This window comes from Saccopteryx bilineata, chromosome 4 (assembly GCF_036850765.1).
Source record: "Saccopteryx bilineata isolate mSacBil1 chromosome 4, mSacBil1_pri_phased_curated, whole genome shotgun sequence".
NCBI lineage: Eukaryota > Metazoa > Chordata > Mammalia > Chiroptera > Emballonuridae > Saccopteryx > Saccopteryx bilineata.
The window spans coordinates 264,177,181-264,201,749 of NC_089493.1; the positions used below are offsets into that span (position 1 = coordinate 264,177,181).

Genomic DNA, 24,569 nt, shown 5'->3' on the forward strand with positions numbered 1-24,569 from the left:
GTGGAGGAAAAAATTGCAGATACCACACGGGTAAATAACACAGTCTCCTTTTTCTCCGAAGAAAAAAGATTGAACAAGTTCAGGATGGTAGTTATATTTCCATTATGAAGTATAGTCATTTATAATTCAATAGTAACCCCTACTATCTGTCTAGAGCAGTGGTCCCCAACCTTTTTTGGGCCACAGACCGGTTTAATGTCAGAAAATATTTTCACGGACCGGCCTTTAGGGTGGGACGGATAAATGTATCATGTGACTGAGACAAGAGTCAAGAGTGAGTCTTAGACGGATGTAACAGAAGGAATCTGGTCATTTTTTGAAAATAAAACATCGTTCAGACTTAAATATAAATAAAACAGAAATAATGTAAATTATTTATTCTTTCTCTGTGGACTGGTACCAAATGGCCTACGGCCCGGTACCGGTCCACGGCCCAGGGGTTCGGGACCACTGGTCTAGAGCTTTGCAGTCTACAGCTTAATTTACATAGTTGTTATTGCTCTTCAGACTTCTGGTAGCCCTTGGAAGTTGGGCTCCCGTTTTGCAGATGAAGAAAATGAGGTTCTGAAGTTGGGACTTGCCCAAAGCTATGCAGGTGGTTAAGTGGTGCAAGTAGGACACAGACTAGGCCTCCTGCTCTCACATTCTTATGCCTTGATTGTACTTTTTGATAGCAGGTTATTTTGATTAGAATGCTTTCAGATGGGAGTCCTAAAAAGCCTACTGACGTGGGCTTAAACAACGAGGTCATTTAATATTACACATGTTAAGAAATGAGTGGCTCCAGGCTTGGCTAATTTGATAGCATCAAATGCTCAAAGACCCTGCTTTTTGCTCTGTCTTCCTGTCTTCCCTCCTGGCTCTAAAATAGCTGCCACAGCTCCAGGCATCACATCCTCACACAACTGTGCACAGAAATAAGGATGAGCTCTTCTTGCAACTTCCCCTCCTCCATAGGGGATCATGTTTTCTAGAAGCCCCTGAGCTGACTTTCTCTTACTTGTCATTAATTGGAACTGAGTGAACATGCTTAAACCTCGAACAATGAGATTATGGTTTTGCCCTCCTTTCCTGAACTTACTGATGCCCAGGGTTTGAAAACCAGCGTTCTGTTAGCAAGGAAGGACGGAGAGGAGGTAACTGTTGAGGACACACATGTCATCCATTGGAGTTTAATTTGTCTCTGCTTTCCTCACAGTCTTTCCTAAAGAACACAGAGTGCCTACTACACTCTGTGTGCCATGTGATTGGCACACATTGCCATGTTTTGTGCCATGTGATTTCCCTGACAGTCCACTGGACCAGAGATGAGCATGTGACCCAAAGCAACTAAACCTGCTGGGGCCTGGGGTGGATGGAGGAGCTGGGCCAGTCAGAGTCTCTCTGTGTCTCAGGCAATAGAACTAACCGGGAGAGAATGAGGTCATTTGAAGTGTGGTCTGCAAGGAAATAAGAAGCTCGCACCAGCATGTTAACCAACCTCGTCACTAAGTACACATTTTTCCTTTTTGGGGAAGTTATTTAGCCTGTCTGGCTTCTTCTGTAACACGGGTGGGCGAGGTGATAGTTCTTACTTGTAGGTTTTTTATAAGGATTAAGGAGGGAACTGTGTCTGAAGCTTGCCACAGTGCCTGACACATCATAAATGCTCAGTAAACATTAGTGACTCTTATTGTTTTAGTTTCCAGCTTCTATCAGGTGGATAGGGTCATTTTCCTTCCTCAGCATCACTGGGAAGTCTGTTATATGTGCATATCTCTGGGCCGGTCCCCACAGAATCCGAGGCAGCGCTGGTTTTGAGAGCTGATCCACTTGAGAAGGACAGTGGAAGACACAACTGCGGGGTCCTGTCCTGATCTTGGACACAGAGGAAGCTCTGGTTTCTGGAGAGGTCACTCTCTGGATGAATGCGTGTCCATGGTGAACAACGAGGACTGTCATCGGGTCCAGAACAAATGTGAGGCTCCTTATTAGGTAAAAGTGCGGATTGTTTCCAGTTCTGGTACCAATTCTGCATAGCCCAAGGTGTTCTCAGCACCCCATCTCCCTAAGAGTGTGCAAGAATGCTGATCCCCTGGAAGGCATTTGGCACCATCTTCTTGCAACTTGTCGATTCTGGCACACTTAATGCAAGTAGCTGTGGATCACTATTGAAATGCTCAAAACCACACAGTCTGTTTGGCCAAATCATATACTCCCTCAGCTGCTCCCATGCGAATGGGAAATTCAAACCGTAAGCGGCTGATGTTCCATGCAGGGTTCCTTCCAGCCTTCTCTCAGCTGGGGAAGGCCTCAGGAATTCCCTGCCGTGGAAGGTGCTAGGGAGTAAGTGCAGAGGATAATGAGGTGGGAGGAAGCCCAGCGGCTGCTGGCGGCACAGCTGTGCTCCCTGGGGCGCACGGGCTGGCCCTGTCCCACAGACAGGATCCATGCTTCCTTCTCCCATGGGGCCTCAGCGCTGGACCCTGAGGTCCATGTTATCACCTTCCTGTTTTTACAGAAAGGTTGGGTCAGTTCTGTGGGGCTTTCAGATAAGGACCCTTTTCCCCTCTAAAATTGAATTTGCTTATATTTCCCTGGTATTGCCTCCAGTAAAAACGATTGTGAGGAAAAGCAGGCAAATCTATCTGCTTATGCAAACATACCTACGGATTGTTGTGCCTTAAAACTCAGCAGGACTTAGTGTAACATACATACAGTTATTCTTACATAAACACAACCACAATTTTGAATAGTGGTTTAGGTGGCTAAGAGGTAGAGGGAAACATCAGCCACAGCGATACTTTGTTGGGTGAAATTGTGTGGCAGTCCGAGGGTTGGCCTGATTCAGACGCAGATTGCCCGAATGGGAGACAGATGATGGAGAAAACTATTGGGGGGGGGGGTGGTGCGGCTGTGAGTGCCTTCATGGACCATGTTCATTTATCTCAAGTGGGCTCAGCTTCCAGTTGCTGTCCACCTCCCCCCACTCCCCGCCCCAACCCCGGGCCTCACAGGGTCTTTCTGGAACCCCAGTGACCGGGTTCCCCTCTAGTCACAAACCTTCCACGTAGTCCTCTATTCTTTTCCAATAGGGTGTATCTCCAAGCCCTCCTGGGTTAATTGTGTATTCTTTTATTTTTAAATTTTCAACTATGGTTGATATACAATGTTAGATTAGTTTCAGGTGTATAGCATGGTAGTTAGACAGTTGTATAACTTATGAAGTGATCCCCCCGATAATCTAATACCCATCTGACACTGTACATCACTATTACAATATTATTAACTGTATTCCCTATGCTGGGCTTTACAACCCTATGACTATTTTGTAATTACCCATTTGTATTTATTAATCGCTTTCTGTATCTTTGCCTTCCATCTGCCTAGTGGGCGTCCTGTCTCTGCTCACCCCTCCCAGGATGGAGCACCCACTACAATCATTGTGCGTAGCTCACTACACGCATTGGCCAGCTCTCCTGGGAGCAGGCTCCTCATTCACTTTCAAAGGTTCTGACCTGACACTGGGCCTCTGGGGCCACATGGGCAAGTCTTGTCTGGTCCTCCTGCAGGGATCTGGGGTGGAGAGCTGGACTCCCAGAGCTGCCCTCCCCCGCCATGGCTCTCAACTTATTTCGGCTCCGTTTAGCTGAAGGACTCATTGCCGCTGGTCCTCACCTGTTGGAGATGGCACATATGCATCCAAGGGCACAAGCCTTCCCCTCCACCTCCATAAACCTTGGGCTTCTCACCTGTCCTCTTCCCATGGATTGTCTCCTCTCTGCAGGCCAGCCCTTCCTCTCACGGAGCCCTGTCATCTGCTCAGAGGACAGCGGCCACAGGCCCCTCCTTCCAGCGCACTGGGTGTTAGTTTGTCTTTTTTCCTGTGGGGGCTCACGGCAGACGCCAGGCTGAGTCTCCAGGAAGCAGACTCTGAGATGGGTGCCAACACGGAAGATGTGCATTTGGGACAGCAGCTTTTAGGAGTGATGCCTGGGCAAGGGAGGGGGCAGAAGCAGGAAGGAACAGAAGGAGCAATTGAGCTATGATGCAGGCCAAGTGTCAGCTACCAGTGACCTCCTGGAGCCCTCTGCAGCTGGAATAGTCCTTTCGAGTCATCCTGACAAGCAGGCACTGGATTGGAGCAGCTCTGGGCAGCCGGGCCTCGGGCAGGGCAGCTCTGGGCAGCTGAGGCAGCACCGGGAAGGGAAGCTGTGCAGACGCCTGCTGGCAGTGTCTCTGGCAGCTGAGCAAAGGCTCTTCATTGAAGGGGAGCCGGGTGGCACAGCCTATGTCCACCACACAGTTTGCAACACAGTGGATGGCCAGTGGGGATGGAGGGAGCAGAAGTATTCTTAACATTATTTTATTAAGGCAGCACGAGATTGCTTTGTATTTTGGAAGCCCCAGCACATACTGCTGACTCACACTGAACTTATTGTTGGCGAGAACCTCTACGCCCCATCTGGGGCTTGTCCACTGGGTTTTGGGGCTGCAGTGCCGGACTCCGCATTCGCCCGGTCATGTTTCATCTTGTTAGATTTGGCTCCTTGCTCAGGACTGGGGATCTAGCTTGAATCCTGAGTCTCTCCCAAGACTCAGGCCCCTGTGTCTGCCAGCTCCTGGTCTTCCGCAGTTTCCTTTAGCAAGGCTGCCTACATCATGGTCTGCTGCTCGGACCTCTCCTGGTGACATGGCCGCAAGTGGAGACCCAGGCACTCTGGGGTGGACTTCAAGTCAATCTGGCAATGTAGCCAAGTGGCTAAGGGCTAGGCTTGAACCTTGGTTGCCCATTGACTTCCCGGACAGCCTAGGGTGTTAAAAGCCCTTGTCCCATGCCTCAGTTTCCTTATCTACAAAAGGGAAATAACCATCCTTACTGCCCAAGGTTGTATGAGGATGAATGAAGGTCTGACTTAGGTAAGGGGGGGGGCAGGGAGCAGCCCCACTCCCACTTCATGAGTCCTCAACTGTGTCTCACTGGTTTCTCACGTGGGATGGGGGCAGTTCCTCCTACTTGCTACTTGGCATGTGAGATGGGCCCCTGAGGGACTTGGCTGATAAGGGCTGGCCAGGGCTTATTTGCTCTCTGATCTTCACAGTCCTCACTGGCTAGGTGGAGGCAGCAGAGAGTTTGGAATTAGAAGTCTGAGCTTCACGACCTAAAGAGACCACTTACTCACATGTGACCTGAATCTCCTCTAGAGACTCAGGTTCCTTTTCTATAGAAGTCCTACCTGAGAGCTACTGAGAAGATTAAATGATGCCATAACAGAGCTCCACAGAGGGGGTGGCTTAAAGAACAGAAATTAATTTCCTTATAGTTCTGGAGGCTGGAAGTCTCAGATCAAGGTATCATCAGCAGGTTGGGTTTATCGGGAGGTCTCTCTCCTTGGCTTGCAAATGGCTTCCTTCTCCCTGTGTCCTCACATCACCTTCCCTCTGTACATATTTGCATCCCAATTTCCTTTTTATTTTTTTATAAGATTTTATTTTATTGATTTTACAGATAGAGGAGGTGGAGGGGGAGAAATATCGATTTATAGTTGCTTCACTTCCGTTGTTTATTGATTGCTTGTTGCATGCGCCTTGACCAGTCAAACCCAGGGTTTCAAACTGGTGACCTCAGTGTTCCAGGTCAATGTTCTGTCCACTGCACTGCATCACCACAAACCAGACCAGTTTCCTCTTTTTATGACACTAGTCATATTGGATTAGAATTCACTTTAATGACCTTGTTTTAACTTAATCATTTCTTTAAAGATTTGTCTTTAAATACATTATGAAGTACTTGGGGTTAAGGCTTTAACATATGACTTTAGAGTCACACAATTCAACCCGTAGTAGTATGTGAAACTGCTTTGCCAATGTTACAACAGGGCTGCATGTGCTGGGCCTGACTGACAACCTACAGACGAGGGTCTCTGTATGATCAGGAGTCAGGCTGGTGGTTTGTAGGATACGAGTTCTCTCTCCTCAGGATGGGCTGGGAGCTGGCTCCTCTGCTTACATCTCTCTCGGGACCAGCCAAAGCCCCATGGGATCTGTATCGTGGGTGTGACCTCACTCATCTGGATTGCCCATTTATTTGGTCATTCATTACCTTCAGGCTGCAAATCTCAGTTCTCCTGGGCTTCTTGAGCTTAGCTAGCAGGCAAATCCTCTGTGACTGACCTCTGAGGGTCAGGCAATCTGGCCAGGTAATTGAATGAGGGCCAGGTGGTGAAGGGTCTGAAACTGGACGCCCCCAACCTTCAGGTTCATGGCTGAAGCAGAATCTGCCGGGGTCCCAGTCCCAGCACAGCAGAGTCCAAGAAGCAGTTTTTTGGTGAATGAGTGTGGACAGGAGAGGGTCCTTCTGGGACATAAGGCTTGGGGCCACATCAGCACATCTTTGAGAGGCTTGCCCTGAGTCCGCTGTCCTCAGGAGCCTGTCTGTAGTCTTCTGGTATTATAAAAGCTGGGACAAAAGTGTGCATGAGGCCCTGTGAAGCATGAGGTGGGAGTAATTTCCTGGCCAGATCAGGGAGGGCTTCCAGGAGGGGTGGGAGCCTGAATGGGGACTGGTTGGGTAAGAGTTGGCTGAATGAAAGATGACATGACATGCCAGGGAGGACAGTGTGGCAGTGTAAATGACAAGATGGAACTTGGTAGGAGGTGGAATCTGGGAAGTGGGTGGAAGTTTAGGAGATGGGGAGCTAAGAAAGTTTTGAGAATGGAGGTGACAGGTCCAAATCTGTGTTTGAGGGAGCGCCCTCTGGTGGCAGGTAGAGGAGATTCTAGGCAGACCAGCTGGATCTGAGGCTAAGGATGAAGGATGAGCATGCCTGAGTCAGGATGATGGGAAGAGGGCAGGGAAGGGTGTAGAAGGTAGGCTTGCCTGGCATGGAGGCTAACTGGCCATGGGGAGTGAGGAAGGAAAAAGTAGAGTCTGGGACAATTTGCCCCCGGGGGTTCTAGGTAAAGGGACCTGGAGTTTAGTGGTGCTGGTAACCAAAATGGAACAACTTAGGGTTGCATGGTAATGGACTCAGTATTGGACAGACTAAAATGATGTGACTTGAGGTGTCCCATGGGCTATGATGAAGTGTGACCATTGTCTAGCAAGGGGGGCACATATGAGAGGAAGCATTGAGGTGACTCCACATGTGGATGGAGCAAAGAATGGAACAGGAAATGAGGGCAGGCTGGGTGGTCCTTGTGGAGAGGAAGGACACTGTCAATGCTCACGGGCTTGGCTCTAGGATCAGAGTGCAAGGTCCTGGGGATGGAAGAGAAGATCAGGTCCCAGAGCAAAGCGCAGCTAGGAACACTGGGGCTCAGAGCCTGTGCTGGGGAGGAGAGTCCAGGTTATGGGGAGGTGGGATTGCTGTGGCATATACCTGGGTGGCAGGCAGCATGGGAGACAGGTTAGTTAGTTATGTACAGAGGTGGGCATGGGCTAGGGATGTCTTGAAAGCCCTTAATTACATTGTGACATAATTTCTTGAAGCCACTTAGCACTTGTTTTCCCAAAGGACCCTAAATTAAAGATTTTACAGCTCAGCCAAGCCACGGAGCCAAACACTTAGCGAGAGCTGCTGTGGGAGCAGCCCGTGAGCCTGGTAGAGCAGGGCCACGTCAGGCGCTCCTCCCCATCTGGGACTTGGCTGCTTTTTATTTATTTATTTATTTATTTTTTTACAGAGACAGAGAATGAGTCAGAGAGAGAGGGATATACAGGGACAGACAGACAGGAACGAAGAGTGATGAGAAGCATCAATCATTAGTTTTTCATTGCGCGTTGCAACACCTTAGTTGTTCATTGATTGCTTTCTCATATTGCTTTTTATAAGGAAGGAACCTAGAGGGGAGCAGATCTATCCCCAAGTCTGAGACTGAGTTCGCCATCCTGGACCATTTATGAGAGCTCAGCTGAGGAGGGTGAGAGGAAATGATGAAGAGACATTGCTGAAATGATACCCAGAGATGATGCCAGCCCCTCCCCCTCCTGGGGCTGCTGAGGAGGGCACCTTCACTTCCCAGGCAGTCAAGGACCAGCTCTGCCACGCTTAAATTCTGTGCTCTGGACCATCCTTCCAGGAGGGTCATAAAAGAGATGGACATCTCCTGTCAAGCGGGTCTCTGGGTGTAATGATCTGTAGCCCATACAACCTTGTTCACCCACCACTGACAAGGATGTGGGGGTGGGGATGGGCAGTGGTGTAATGACACCCGCCAAATAGAAGACATACACATAATGTTCAGGAGGTGGGGGTCCTAAGAGGTAGCCAGATTTCCCAGAACCTTGGGAGCCTGCAGATGAACGGGGTTTTGAATTCCATCTGAAAAGTCCCGGAGCCTTCTTTCCTTGTCTCTGCCTGCCTTCTTCGTTGTTTTTGGCCAGGTTTTGATTTGGGAAGCCATTTACAGCCCATTAAAAGATCAAATGTCTGGAGATGATGAATCGAGGCATTTGAAAATGTTTTAGAATTCACAGCTCATTTCCCTATAGAAAGCCCTGACCTAGTGTGATTCAGAAATGGCTGGACAGTCTGGCTGTTCCAGACCACCAGGGGCAGATCTCAGGGTGGAGTGCTGCCCTTGGGTTGGACAGTAGTTCATCCTGAAGAGACTCAGACTGAGATGGTGCTGATGCTCCCTGCTAGAAATGGAGGAAGGGCTTGGGGCTCTGATGTCTCACACAAGTTCCAGACCCCATTTCCCTGAGTAATTGGCAGAGGCGCGAGTCTCGCTTGTAGGTGGGACTCACTGTTCCCCGAGGCAGAAAGGCTGGATCCCCTTCCCAGCTTAGCCTCCTGTTTCAGCTGTGGCAATGAGATTTAACCTCCCTTACTTCTTTTCCCAGCTGCAAAATAGGAAAGACAAGCTTTTTGTTTTTATAAACATGGTAGGGTTTCAGGAGCCAACTAACCAATAATGTTACCTGCGGTACGTAGTGATGCATGGTGTACACACCACTGACATGGACATGCTTGTTTGGAGCTCACTATACCTTGGAAGGTAGAGTATTTCATTTAACTGAGGTTCAGAGAGGGGACATCACTTCGCTCAAGTCACACAAAGGTTGGTTATGGAACCAGGTTTTGAATGAAGTCTCCTGCTGCCTTTGGGGAGAGAGATCAACTTTTGATTACTTTTTCATTTTCTTCTATGGTATTTTTGACTGTGCCAATGTTGGTAATATATATTTTCCTAGAAAATTGTCAAGATTTTGATAAAAGCTCATACATAATATTTACTTATAATTTCTAATCTCGATTTGGAATTTTTTCTTGTTCTTAATATCTATGTCTTTTATTTGTTTCTCATCAAAATTACCTATGCTTTGTCTATTTAATTTTTTTAAACTTGTGTTTGGTTTTGTTGATTCACTTTTTAAAATAATCTATTTCATTAATTTCTCTTTTCTTCTTTCTTAATTTCTTTCTATGTGCTCTGCCTTCTAATTGCTTTAGTTTCTGTAGCTACTTTCTTGCTTTTCTAGTATTTTGTTCAGTTAATAGAATTTTGTTTTATTTTTTTCTTTTGTGATTGGGCAGTTTTGTGTTTTCTCTTTTGCCTTGTTAGTATTTAGTATCTTAAAATTCAAGAATATATTTGTATATTTTTCTACTACTGTTAAATTTGTGCAGCTTCTATATCCTTTCCTTAAATAAGACAAAAATCTCAGCATCTTTTGGTTCCTTTTGTCCCCTATGTAACTTCCCCTCTTTCCATCTCTCATATTGCAGTCATCTTGGATTTTAGATCTAGGTTGTCATTAAGTCTTATTATTGTTTCTTTGTTCATAACTACTTCTCACATTTAATATATTTTTCTCGTGTCCTTTATTTTATTTTGCTCTAACACATCCTGTAGTAATTCTTTCAGAAAAGGTGACTGGTAACTTTTTAAATTTCTTTTGCAGCTGACAATGTCTTTATCTCATCTTTGCCTTTGAAGGAGAGTTTGCCTGTTTATAGAATTCTGGGTTCTAAGTATTTCCTCTAGGAGCTTTTAAAGTAATTGTGTCACTGTATTCTTAATTCTGATATTGTTGGTAAGAAATCTAATTTCAATTGATTATAAGTAATCTGTTTTTCTTTTCTTTCCATAGCATCTAGTAGTTCTGAAATTTCACCACCCTCTGTTTTTGTTCATCTTACTTAACACTCAGTGGGTCCTTTCAAATTAAGACCACATGTCCTTCTTTAGTTCTCAAAATTTTTCTTTATTATTTCTTCAGCTATATACTTCCCTTTGTTCTCTGTTCTCCCCTTCTAGAGCTGCTAATCAATCTATATTAGAACTTGTTCTGCCTTCTAGGTCTCTCATCTTTCCCCCCACATTTTCCACCTCTCTTTTCCTTTGCAGTGCATATTGGTAAGTTGATAGCTCAGTTTTCCAGCTCATCAGCTTACTCTTCAGTTGTGTTCATTCTATTTTTCAGACCACTTGTCAAGCTTTTTATTTTCATGGCCATACATTTCATTTCCAAGATACCTAATTTTCTCATTTAATAATATTTTTTATGAGTGAAAAATTCTTTTATCTCTTTGAAGACATTAATTATGCTTTAAAAATTGTTTCTAAGCCCTGACTGGATAGCTCGGTTGGTTAGATCATTGTCCTGAAGCACAAAGGTTGCCGTTTCGATCCCCAATCAGGGCACATATAGAAACAGATTGATGTTTCTGTCTCTCTCCTTCACTCTCTCCCTTTCTCTTTCTAAAGTCAATAAAATAAACATAAAAAATTGTTTCCATCTATTTGTTTTATTCATTTTTTCCTGAGGTGTGATTTATTCTGTTGAGTTGGTGCCTTTGTTCACTGTGTTAGCCTTTTTTCTCAAATAATTTGAAATTCCTGGTATTGGGGGTTTACCATAGCTTCTCTCTGTTTCTCTGTGTATTGCTACGTTGTCTCTTGGAGGGTTGGTGGCATAAGTGAAGGGCAGAGAGTGTGCAAGAATTCATTGTCTGACTTTGAGAGAGTCCCAGTTTCTCCTAGAGGTCATCATCTTTTTAGGCACTCTGATCACACCTGTCTCAAAATAGGTCAGTCCAAAAAAAAAAAAAATCCCCCAAACAAAGAAACAAAGAAGATTAATCAAAAGAAAAAAATAAACAGGTGAGTTCCATATCTGATTATTGATACCAGCAGGGATGGGGGTCTGGGTCCCGCCTGTCTGGCTCCTTCCACTGTGGGCCTCTGACAATGACCTCAGACTCACGTGAGTCATTTCCCTCTTCAGAGTCCTTCCGTAGCTTCCCACTGACTTCACGATAAGACCCATGTCTAGCCTGGCAGGCACCACGCCTCTTTCTTCCTCTTGGCTCCTCCCCTTCCTACAGCCTTTGGGCCACGTCCAGTTGTACTCAGGTTCTTGTGAGATAGCTGCACACTATGGTCCATCTTCCCATGTGCTTCTGCTCACACTGCTACCTTCTCTGCTAATGGCACTCCCTCTCATTGTCCCTGCACTTTTGGTCAGCTGACTCTTATCTTTCAATACTCAGGTGGGTGGCTTTCTTAGGACCTGGGCTGGGGCCTATAGCTCCCTTGTTCATGATGTGGTTGTACTTAAGACCCGTGTTTCTGTGGGTTGTAATCATCTCCTTGTCTGTTTCCCCCACTGGAGTGGGATTTCCCGGCAGGCAGGGTACAGTCTTTTCCACTGATTACACACACAGTGTTTGATGACTGTGGTGATGCTAGTGTTTGGTAGCCAAAAGGGATGGTATTCTCCCTTCTCCTTGGACCCAAACAGAGAGTCCCGGTGGGCTCCTCGCAAAGAGGATGAACCCCCAGGCTTGTGGAGGGGACATCTGACCAGCAGTCAGCACCCCAGGAACAGTCAGTGCTGACATGACTGTTGTTTTCCCCACAGGCACTGGTGCCATCACACGGTAACACGGACGGTGTCCTGCCAGGTGCAGAACGGCTCGGAGACAGTGGTCCAGCGCGTGTACCAGAGCTGCCGGTGGCCCGGGCCCTGTGCCAACCTTGTGAGGTAAAGGCCGCAGGGCTGGCTGGCTCTGCCCTTCTTTTCTGTTCCCTTGGGTGAATCCAATTGTAGCACAGCTACCAGGAGAAGGGGTTGATTCTCAGAAAAAAGAGTCAAGCGTACATTTACGGGGCGCCTTCTGTGTAGGGAAGGATGTGTGTGAAAAATGAAAAGGATTTGCTCCCCACCATATTAGACTTTACAATGCAAGGGGTGTTTGATGGGCAGAGAATCATAAGGATCAATGAGTAGGGTGAGGGGATAGAAGGGGCAAGAGAGAGTCAGGGAAGGCTGGAGATGGACGCAACCTGCTCTGGAGTTCCAGACTGTAATATGGGGCTGTGGTGCCCTGGAAGTCCAGCTTTCCTCCAGCCCTGCCTCTCCCATAGCTGTTCCCCTCTCACCAGCCCCACCCTGGACCATAGCTTTCAGTGTTTCTCAGCATTCACAAAAAGGGATTTCTTTTTTCTTCAATTTTTAAAAATAAAAAAAATTTCAATTACAGTTGACATACAATATTATTGTATTAGTTTTGGGTGTATAATATATAAATTAGACATTTATATAACTTACAAAGTGATCACTCTGATAAGTCTCGTATCCATCTGACAACATACATAGTTATTACAGTATTATCCACTAGATTCCCTATGTTGTACTTTACATCTCCATGACTATTGTTATAACTGACAGTTTGTACCCTTCACCTTTTTCAGCCATATCCCCAAACCCACTCCCATCCGGCAGCCATCAATTTGTTCTCAGAATCTATGAGTTTGTTTCTGTTTGTTTGTTAGTTTATTTTGGTTTTTAGATTCCACATATAAGTGAAATCATATGTTATTTGTCTTTCCTTGTCGGACTTATTTCACTTAGCATAATGCCCTCTAGGTCCGTCCATGTTGTCGCAATGGTAAGGTTTCATTCTTTTTTTTAATGGCTGAGTAATAATCCATTGTATATGTATATGTATATGTATATGTATATGTATATGTATATGTATATGTATATGTATATATGTGTGTGTATATATACATACATACCCCATCTTCTTTATCCATTTGTCTGCTAATGGACACTTAGGTTGCTTCCATACTTGGCTATTGTAAATAATACTGCAATGAATATAAGAGTGCATGTATCTTTTTGAATTGGTTTTAAAGTTTCTTTAGATAAATACTGGGATCAGTGGGCCATATGGAAGTTCCAGTTATTTTATTTTATTTTATTTTATTTTATTTTATTTTATTTTATTAGTGAGAGAGAGACGGGAAGTGAGAGAGATGAGAAGCATCAATTCATAGTTGTAACACTTTAGTTGTTTATTGATTGCTTCTCGTACGTGCCTTGACCTAAGGGCTCCAGCCGAACCAGTGACACCTTGCTCAAGCCAGTGACCTTGGGTTTCAAGCCAGAGACCTTTGGGCTCAAGCCAGCAACCATGACATCATGGCAATGATCCTATGCTCAAGCCGGTGACCTTGCACTCAAGCTGGTGAGCCCATGCTCAAGGCGGGTGAGCCTGCACTGGTAACCTTAGTTTCAAACCTGAGACCTCAGAGACTCAGGTTGATGCTCTATCCACTGCACCACCACCAGGCAGACCTCTGTTCATATTTAAATTAGATTTTTTTTGGTGTTAAGTTGTATGAGTTCCTTATACGTATATTCTGGATGTTAACCCCTTATTCAACATATCATTGGTGAATATTTTCTCCAATTTAATAGGTTTTCTTTTTATTTTGCTGATAGTTTTCTTCACTGCACAAAAATTCTTTTGATGTAGCCTCATTTCTCTTGTTGCCCTTGACTAAGGATATATATCCAACATATATTTATATATTATATATATATGATATATATATGTAACTAATAGTGATGTCAAAGAGTTTACTGCCTATGTTTTCTTCTGGGAGTTTTATTGTTTTGGGTCTTATATTTAATTTTTAATCCATTTTGAATTTATTCTTGTCTATGGTATAACAAAGTAATCCAGTTTCATTCTTCTGCATGTATTTGTCAGTTTTCCCAACACCATTTATTGAAGAGACTGTCTTTACCCCATTGTACATTCTTGACTCTTTTGTGACCGATTAACTAACCATATAAGTGTAGGCTTATTTCTGGATTCTTTATTCTGTTCCATTGATCTATGTGTCTGTTTTTATGCCAATACCATGCTGTTTTGATTACTATAATCTTTTAGTATAGTTTGATAGCAGGTAGTGTGATACCTCCTTTTTTCTCAAGATTGTTTTGGTGATATAGGCCCTTTAGTGGTCCCATATAAATTTTCAGATGATTTGGTTTGTTCTGTGAAAAATGTCATTGGTATCTTGATAGGTATTGCATTGAATCTATAGATTGCTTTGAGCAGTATGGACATTTTAATGATGATAATTCTTCCTATCCATGAGTATGGTATTTGCTTTTATTTATTTGTATCACCTTCAGTTTTTTTCTTCAATGTCATTGTTTTCCAAGTATACATCTTTTACCTCTTTGGTTAAATTTATTTGTAGGTATTTTATTCTTTTTGATGCAGTTGTAAATAAGATTGTTTTCTTAATTTTTCTTTCTAATAGTTCATTATTGGTATATAAAATGCAACTGATTTCTGAATATTAATTTTTTATCCTTATTTTCATCTTCTTTAATGGTAGAGGCTATTAACTTGGGGTTCCCATTGTATACAAGTGGCTTTTTGGGGGGGAGATATAAAAAGGGAGAGAGAGTGAGAAGCATCAAACACATAGTTGCTTTCACTTTAGTTGTTCATTGATTACTTCTCATACATGCCTTGATTGGGGATCAGACCTTGTGCTCAAGCCAGTATCCTCTTGCTCAAACCAGTAAGCTTTGGGCTCAAACTGATGACCTTGCACTCAAGTCAGCAACCTCAGCATTCCAGGTCGATGCTTTATCCACTGCACCACCATGGGTCAGGCCATAAGTGTTTTTATATAGCTTGTTTTGCAAGAGGAATAGCTAAGTAAATGGATACATCTGCCCATTTCAAAGTTTAAGACAAATGACTGCTTTTAATGCTGTGCTAGAGGGATGGTCACTGGATCTCTAATGATGAAAAAGATGCTGACTTCCCCTTCCTTTTAAGCAGAGCACACAGAGACTTTCTCTCCCTCCCCAGTGCCCCTAGCTCAGGCTCTCCTGCCTTTATCACCAGCAGGGAGCTTCCGACGACCAGATGGCCACCTCTTGATCCTGGGAGCATCTTTTGAGAAGAAGGATCTTCAAAGTGTGGTCAATAAATGATCATGACAAGGTAGACTTTGGCTCTCAGCTCGTTTCAAGAGTGTCTGCTCTGCCCTTCACACAGGGAGCTGCTGGCCCTGGACTGCAGGCCACCGAGAAGCGCAGCTACGGTTCTGTTGCACAGTTCTGACTGCCACCAGTCTTGCTCTTTGCATGGGGGGCACTCAACTTGGAAACAGCTCTTTTCAAGATGTAGAATTTGACTTCAGCAAATTAATATTGTGTTCAGATGGGAGGCATAAACATGAAGAGTTGCATGTTTCTATTTTTTTTCTACAGATTTTAACCAAATTGGACATTAACTACAATCCCATGTATTGGGTGCATCCCATAGTTAGCTACTAGGATGGAAGCAAAAATGTGCACACACACGCACCATTGAATCATAATTGTATTTGGGTTTGAGAATGAACTGTTAGGATTTCCTTTACTAAAATCCTTGGAAGGAAGGGAACAAGGGGCTGGCTTTCAAGATTTCAAAATTACAAGTTGAGGGGTGTTTTTATTTCTAAATGTGGTAATGCACCTTTAAGAAAAGCTGAACAAGCTAACTACTGAATTGCTGACCTCGACTTTAAAAATTTCCAATGATCATTAATTTTCACAACTGCCCTTTGCTTTATGACTTGAGCAATTATCTGAACACTGTTTCAGAAACCTCAGGATCTGGTGTTCAGTGTGGGGGTTTATGGGCCTTCCAGACAGTTCCCTCCTTCTCCTCGGGGTCAGGAACTAAGACTAGAATGTTCAATCAGGGCAGGTACGCATTTGTCACGAGCCTTCATTTTGTCCTCAAAACTTAGCAGGAACTTTGTTAAGTAAAACATAATTTCCATTTTTTTAGAGGAAGTCCACACTTCTGATCTTAATTATTATTGTTACTTTTGTTATTATTATTTGTTAAGGAAGGAAGGGTTAGTACACTTTTCTTTCTCATCAATAACTTATACTTGAATTAGAATTGGGGTGCACCTCCTCAGTGGTCTTGGGACTGCTCTCTGGGCAGGTAGAGGTCAAAGGGCAGGTTACAGCACTGTCAGAGAGGCAGAGAGACTTGTCCAAGGTCACAAGAATAGTCACAGCAGATTGGCTTGGGCTTCACTCTGGCCCATCAAACAGGCCCCGTCCAGATGTTCCTCAGGTTTCAAGGCCCAGCTCCCTTCCTTCCACAAATAAATATTTGTTGACCTCTTTCTGTATATAAGGAGCATGGTATGAACATTCAGAACAATCCCTGGCTGGGGGAGCTGATGGTCCAGTGGAAGGGCATTAATTAAGTCACCACAGAAACAGGTGCGCAGGTGCATCCGTTATTGCTGCTGTGTGGGAGCAAGGTGCCCCGAGAGCAAGGACCAAGCTGGGGGGGTGGGGAGGCTCCATGTGTAGGGAGGGCCTTCCTGAGCAGGGGTTATTCCGTGAAGGGGGCATTTACTGAAATAAGGACAAGCTCAGGATTATCTAACCTGTCCCAGTAGTATTATTATGCTTCTTAGGGTAATTTTTTAAAGCATAACTTTACGGTTTTCTAAAGAGTCTGCCTGCTGCAAGGGTGTGTGTGCTTGTCTGATGTCCCTGAGCGGGGCCTTGGGTGGGAGGGGTTGGGAGGAGCAGGAGCAGGTACCTGGGAGCATGTTAAGATAGGGAATGTGTCTTTTGGGCCTGTTTCCATAAGTGTCACAACACTTTGGGCTGAAAGCCATAGATGACATTACCAAAAAAGTCTTCAATAATGGGAGTCTATTAATCTCAAAATAAATCTGGGAGAAGCACTTTGTAAAAAGTGCTCTGGGAATGCGAGCCGAGGCCGGCCTGGCTTGGCTGAGCCATGACGCAGATCCTAGGCCTGTCACCCCGGGCAGCTCCCAGCGGGCGGTCAGGCCCGGGAGTGCTGAGCCTGCATTTCTCACTCTGGCATTAGGATAGCCAATGTCTGTTGAGCCCAGTGGCCACCTTGTGCCAGATTGTGTTGTTTATAATCCTCGCTGCTTAACTGTCTTGCCTAATTTCAACCTCGGCATTTGCATAGGTGTTTCTTGTCTATTTCCCCTCACCATAATCTGAAGCTATGTGGGGCCCAATTTTTGTTCCTGTCATCCTTTGAAAAATGTTGGATGCTTTCATTTGTGTTCACACTGAACATCTGCAGGGAAAACGAGATGGAGTATGATCATGGCGCGGTTGATGGTGAACTGCCTCACCTTGTTTCCCTGTTCCTGGGACGCATTTCCTGTTCCAGTTTAACCATCGCTGCAGTCTCCAAGTCATGGATATATCCTAGGTTTCTTTTTTTTTTGTTTAAAATTGAAATATAATTTACATATAACATATAAGTTTGAGGTGTCCAACCAGTTGGTTTAATATGTTTATATACTGCAATGTGATGACTACAGTAGTGTTAGCAAACACCTCTGATACTTAATTACCTAGATTTCTTGCCATGACAAAATAAAAAGAGAAAGAGGAGGGCGGACTCCTTTTCACGAGAGCTGGTGCCAATTTGTCAGGATCACTGTGATATGTTTTAGTTTAGCTTGTGCACAGGCGTCCACCAAGTATGTCATCTGATCCGAAGATATGATTGTGTTTGAATGGATGTTAGTCAACATCTCGCTGGGACAGGAAAAGGCTGTTGTCATCATCACCTACTAAAGAAACTCAGGCTCCCCCTTGCTCCCTTTATGCCTCTCCGGTTTCCTTTTCCATTTCTGACTCTTGAGGAAGGACTTTTCCTCTGGGGCCTGGGGACAATTCACCTGCCTGCTCTTCCTGTGGTATCTGCTCGTGTTTGCCCTCTGCCTGTCGCAGGTCCTTGCTGTCCTCACTGTTTCTCCAGCCTGTGATGGGGCTTGGGGTGTATAGTAAGGTGAGCTTTGGAGTTGTCAACAAACAAACAAAACAAAACAAGTAGAACCACTTTGCCCTGGCCGGTTGGCTCAGTGGTAGAGCATCGGCCTGGCGTGCAGAGGTCCCGGGTTCGATTCCCGGCCAGGGCACACAGGAGAGGCGCCCATCTGCCTCTCCACCCCTCCCCCCCTCCTTCCTCTCTGTCTCTCTCTTCCCCTCCCGCAGCCAAGGCTCCATTGGAGCAAAGATGGCCTGGGCGCTGGGGATGGCTCCTTGGCCTCTGCCCCAGGCGCTAGAGTGGCTCTGGTCGTGACAGAGCGACGCCCCCGGAGGGGCAGAGCATCGCCCCCTGGTGGGCAGAGCATCGCCCCCTGGTGGGTGTGCTGGGTGGATCCCGGTCGGGCGCATGCGAGAGTCTGTCTGACTGTCTCTCCCCGTTTCCAGCTTCAGAAAAAAACAAAAAAACAAAAAACAAAAAACAAGTAGAGCCACTTTCAAAAGGAGCCGGAGCCGCCACGCCAGAGGAGCTGTCCTGCATGTCCCATGCCCCAAACTTTGGGATGTTAAAACAGGGCAGAATGAGCTTTGGACTGGGCCTAAGCAATCTTGTGGTCCCCTCACCTAAAAAACAAACAAACAAACAAACTGTTTGCAAACATAAAAAGAAAGCAGCTATTTTGACTACTGGGGTCCTGACCACTGGATTAAAAATTAAAAACACCGTTTAGAATTAACATCACTGTGTTATGTTATTTGCACCAATAGAAATCTCTTTTTAAAAAATTGATGTTATTATTATTCCCCTTTCCTTTCTCATACTTATTGCTTTTTGTCTCCTAATGGGAACAGTATTTGAACTTCTGCCTGAAGCAGTACTTTCTAAATAAATATTCTTACTGATTTAAATAAATGCTGTTGCCTCTTACTTTGAAAGGCCTTTATTTTAGATTAGCAGAATCAAAAAAGAAAGAAAGAGAAAGACCAGCTGTGTGACTTTGAGCAAATCACTCACCCTCTCTGAACCTTACCTTTAAAACAGGAACCGGTCTCTTAGTGGGGTTGTGAGGATTTCAGGAAAGAAAAAAAGTGCCTGTTCGGGAGCGCTGTGTTCCTGGTGTGTTTCAGACATGGCAATGACTGTCAGTTATTAATTCTTATTTCCCCTTGGCCAGTGAATATTCCCTTTTCACCTTGGCAGTCCAGCTTCAGCCTCCGCTTTTTGAAGCTGTTGTTTGCAGTCTTCCAAGCAGAAGTGATAAATCCTTAGTTATGTCTCCCCAGAATCCTATTTGTCCTCTCACAGTGCACAACTGGGCTTGTTTTATTTTAGTTAATTGTCTGCCTGTCCTTCTCTCCTGCTGGAGTCTGTCCCTCGAGGGCAGGGAATGTTCACTGTTGGTCTTTAGAGGACTTCACTACCCATCATCACACTTGTTCTTGGGAGGGTCCTGCTTGCTACGAGCTCTGTATTTTTGGAGAAATGTCGAATCTCCATGCTTTACCCTCTGTGGAGCCGTGAGAGATGGAATGGTGCTGGGGCATGACAGGAGCCTGCTTGCGCCTGGACCACAGAGCAGAGTTCTTAGGGCATATGGCCCTTCCACTCACCAAAGGGAAACACTTGTCCTGGGCCCTGCGCTTTAGGGAGGCCACTCTGGCCCCAGCCATGGCCATTCTCATGAGGCAAGGAGTCTGTGAGACCAGGGAGATGTGTCTATCTGGACCAAGTGCCCCTCTTCTAAACCTGGGTACCTGGGTACCTGGCTAAACAGTCCAGAAAGGCCTCCAGGCCTGCAATGGCCTCTCCCCCAAATCTGGGGGATTGTGCCTGTGTTGGGCACACCCCAGCCCCCAGAGGCAGGCGAGGAGTGGCTGTGTGCCAAAGTGGGGTGTATGGATGGAGTTGGGACATGGGCTACACACAGTGTGTGGGTTGAAGCTGGGGATAAGAGGAGTGGGGTTGGGGGTCTCACTTGTTTTGATTGTAAAGATGATGATTGGACACGCCTCATGAAGCTATTGGGAAGATGGGAAGCTGCCTGTACTATAGTGTTTCTAGGCCAGCGTCTAGCGTATGATAAGCCCTGGAAGTTGGCTATGAATCTCTGAGAGGAGATACAAATATCAGGAGAGCAAGCAGTGGCTGGTGAGAGAACACCAGAGCTCGTTTCCTGCCGGGCGCTTGGGGCACCTGTGTCAGGTCTTCCTGCCCCCCGCCCCACTCAGGGCGAAGTCTGGGCGAGGGCAAGGAGAAGGGGTTCTTGCATTTCTGCGTAGTTAGATTTGGGGATCAGAGTGGCCAAAATCCTTGGTGGGGCCTCTCTTTGCAGAGGGCTATGAAGTCAGCACATTATCTCATTACAATCTGATGACATTTTTACGACAAAATGTGCAGGTGGGCGAAGGAGGGTGTGGTTGTAAAAACGTGAGTGTAACAGAATCTGGGTCATTGAGCTGTTTGGAATGCACTGGGGGACTGGCATGTGCCCCAAATCCCTTCCTGTACCCCCACCTACTCCCTTGGGAGCCCCATGTATGTGCTTCTCTTGTATCTACTCATTTGTAGAAACTTTTCAACAGATATTGAGTGTAGTATGTATTGGGGGGCAGTGTGAATAAGGTAGACAATTAGACCAAATTTTCTCTCTCATAGAGTTTATATTCACTCAGATATGGAAACAAGAAGAAATACCCCCCGCATAGCTAGTACAGGAAATTAAAGCAGGGTAATGTGACCGAGCATGAACTGGGGCCTGCTTGAGGAGGCAGCGGAGAGAGACTCTGCAGAGATGATGTGGATGCTGACAATGAGCGATGAGAAAACGCCTCCATTTGAAGACTGGATGAAGGAACAGAGAGAAGGTCCATGTCCAGGAGCAGAGCAGGAGAGGAGGAGAGTACAGGCAGAGCTGAAGTCTGAATTTTATTGGAGGCGTATTGGGAAATCATGGTGGGTTTTAAGTAGAGATGAGAAATGATCAGATTTAGGTGTTTGTTTTTAAACTTTTTATTTTGAGATCATTGCAGTTTCACATGTGGTTGTAAAAAAATAGTACAAAGAGATTTCATGTTTGTTTTTTATTACCCTGTTCCTCTCAATGGTAACATCTTGCAAAACTAGGGTACTGTGTCACAACCGGGACTGACACTGGGGCAGTCACTATACGGAGGTTTTCCTTCACCACAAGGACCCCTCATGTTACCTTCACAGCCTCACCTACTTTCCTTTTCCCTTATCCCCTCCTTAACCTCTGGCAACCACTAATCTGCTCTTCATTGCTATAATTTTGCCATTTCAAGAATAGAATCAGACAGTATATAACCTTTTGGAATAGGTCTGTTCACTCATCATAATTTTCTGGAGATTCACTCAGGCTGTTGGGTGTATCAATAGTTGTTCTTTTTTATTGTTGAGTAGTATTCTATGGTGTGGACATACTACAGTTTAATCATTCATCTGTTGAAAGACAGCCGGCTTGTTTCCAGGTTAGGGTTCTTGTGACTAAAGCTGCTATAAGCATTTGTGTGTATTCAGGGTTTTGTGTGAAAATATGTTTTCATTTCTCTGGGCACATGCCCAGGAGTACAATTGTTGGGTCATATGGTACTTGCACATTTAATTTTTTAAGAAACTGCCAAGGAACCCTCATTCACTGTTGGTGGGAATGCAAATTAGTACAACCATTACAGAAGAAAGTACAGTGATTTCTCAAAGACTTAAGAATAAAGCTGCCATATGACCCATCAATCCCTCTACTAAGTATCTACACCAAAAAACTAAAAAATATTTGTACATAAAGACACAGGTACCCTCATGTTCATTGTAGCATTAATCACAGTGGCCAAGACATGGAAACAACCAAAGTGTCCCTTGATAGAGGATTGGATAAACAAGATGTGGTACATATGTACAATGGAGTACTACTCAGCCATAAGAAATGATGACCTACTACCATTTACCACAACATGGATAGACCTTGGGAACATTATACTGAGTAAAATTAGTAAATCAGAAAAAGCTAAGAGCTATATGATTTCACACTTAGGAGGGATATAAAATTGAGACTCATGGACATAGATAAAAGTGAAGTGGTTACCAGGGGGAGGGGGAAAAGGGAGGGAGTGGGGGAGAGGGGAGTAAAGAGGGACAAATAAAAGGTGACAGAAAATGATTTGACTTTGGGTGATGGGTATACAACATAGTCAACAGTTCAAATGCTATAGAAATGTTTACCTGAAATCTATGTACTCTTATTGATCAATGTCACTCTATTAAATTTAATTTTTAAAATAAAATTTAAAAAAGGCAATTATAAATATATAGAAAATATAAATACCAAATACACATGAACAGATATCAACAGTATTATTCAAAAACACATTACATGAAAAAGAAGTAATAATCATGAAAAAATTTTAAATGTAATTGATTCTTCTTAAAAAGCTAAATCTGAAAAGAAAATAGATGCAATGTGTATTAATACAAAAAATAAATTTAAAAAAATACCAGACTGTTTCCAGAGCGGCTGTACCATTTGTTTGAGTGATCCAGTTTCTCTGTATCTCTGCCAGCATTTGGTGTTGTCATTGTGTTTTATTTTAGCCATTCTGGGTAATCTATTTCATTGTGGTTTTAATTTGCATTTCCCTAATGGCTAATAATATTGAACATCTTTTCATGTGTTTATTTGCCAACTGTATATCTTTTTCGATGAAATGTCTCTTCATGTCTTTTGCCCATTAAATGGGCCATCTTTTGCGCATTTAATTGTATTATTGGAGATGATGTCATTATTATTATTTTTTTGACTGTTTGAGTTTTGAGATTTCTTTATTCTAGATACTGGTTTGTTGTTAGCTATTGGTTTGCAAATATTTCTCCCATTCTGTGGCTTGTCTTTTCATCCTCTTAAAAGTTTTTTGCAGAGCGAATGTTTTTAATTTTAATGAAGTCCATTTTATCCGTTTTTTCTCTTCTGGATTGTGCTTTGGTTTAAGAACTCTTTGCTTAGCTTTAGATCCTGAGAATTCTCTTCTGTTTTTTTTTCTAAATGTTTTACAGTTTTATGTTTGACATTTAAGGCCATGATTCATTCTGAGTTAGTTTTTGCACAAGGTGTGATGTTTAGGGCGAAGTTTGTTCTCTTTGTGGATGTCCCACTTGCTCACCATTTGTTGAAAAGGCCTTTCTTCCTCCATTGAACTGCTTTTGCATTATTTGTTAAAAATCATTTGGGTATGTCCTGACCTGTGGTGGCGCAGTGGATAAAGCGTCGACCTGGAAATGCTGAGGTTGCCGGTTCGAAACCCTGGGCTTGCCTGGTCAAGGCACATATGGGAGTTAATGCTTCCAGCTCCTCCCCCCTTCTCTTTCTCTGTCTCTCTCTCTCCTCTCTCTCCCTCTCTGTCTCTCTCTCTCCTCTCTAAAAATGAATAAATAAAATAAAAAAATTAAAAAAAATCATTTGGGTATATTTCTGCTAGTCTATTTCTATGTTCTTTATTCTGTTCCATTGATATGTATGTCTACAGGCCTTGCAACATCACACAGTCTTGATTGCTGAAGCTAAATAGTAAGTCTTGAAATCAGGTAGACTGATTTTTCCACTTCATTTTTTCCCCAAAATTGCTTTAGCTATTATAGTTCCTTTCTCTCTTCATATAAACTTTAGAATAATCTTGTCTGTATGTACCAAAATCTTGATGAGATTTTTAAAAGAAGAATTGCATTAAATCTGTATATCCACTTGGGAAGAATTGATATTTTTACTGTGTTGAGTCATCCAGTTCAGGAATATGGTATGTCTTTCCACTTATTTAGATCTTTTAAAATTTATTTTATTTTTCTTCATTAATTTCTTATAGTTTCCAGTATATAAGTTCTGTTCAATTTTAAAAATTAACTGTTATTATTTTTTGGTAAATTGTATTTTAAATTTTGGTGTCCATATGTTCATTGGTAGTATATAGAAATACAATTTTTGGGTATGTTTGTCTTGTATTCTCCGATCTTGCTGCACTCATATATTAAATCTGGAAGTTTTTTTTTTGTAGATTCCTTGAAATTTTCTACAAACACAATCATGGCATCTATAAATAGAAACAGTCTTATTTCTTCATTTCTGATCCATATATCTATTGGTTCCTTCTCTTGCCTTTTCACTGGCTAGAATTTCCAGCACCAACTGAATAAAAATAGAGAGAGGGGAGACAATGCTTTGTTCCCAATTGCATGGGAAATCATTTCACCTTTTTAAAGTATAATGTTAACTATATATAAGGTTTTTGTAGCTGTTTCTTATCAAGTTGAGAAAGTTCCCTCTATTACTATTTTTCTGAGAGTTTTTTTATCATGAGTACCAAATTTTGTCAGATTTTTTTTTCTTTTGTATCGATTAACATGGTCATGTGATTTTTCTTCTTTAGCCTGTTAATATAGTGATTATTACACTAACTGATTTTGGAATATTGAATCAATGTTGCA

The 24,569-nt window shown here is 43.7% G+C and overlaps 1 protein-coding gene across 2 annotated transcripts in view; it reads left to right on the plus strand.

Moving 5' to 3' along the window:
• COL26A1 (collagen type XXVI alpha 1 chain) overlaps positions 1 to 24,569 on the plus strand; it is a 192,079-nt gene that overhangs the window by 35,575 nt on the left and 131,935 nt on the right. For both annotated transcript variants that reach the window (XM_066278039.1, XM_066278040.1), the window contains exon 2: positions 11,852 to 11,974. In XM_066278039.1, the coding sequence (XP_066134136.1) occupies positions 11,852 to 11,974 (123 nt within the window). The remainder of the gene's footprint in view (positions 1 to 11,851; positions 11,975 to 24,569) is intronic.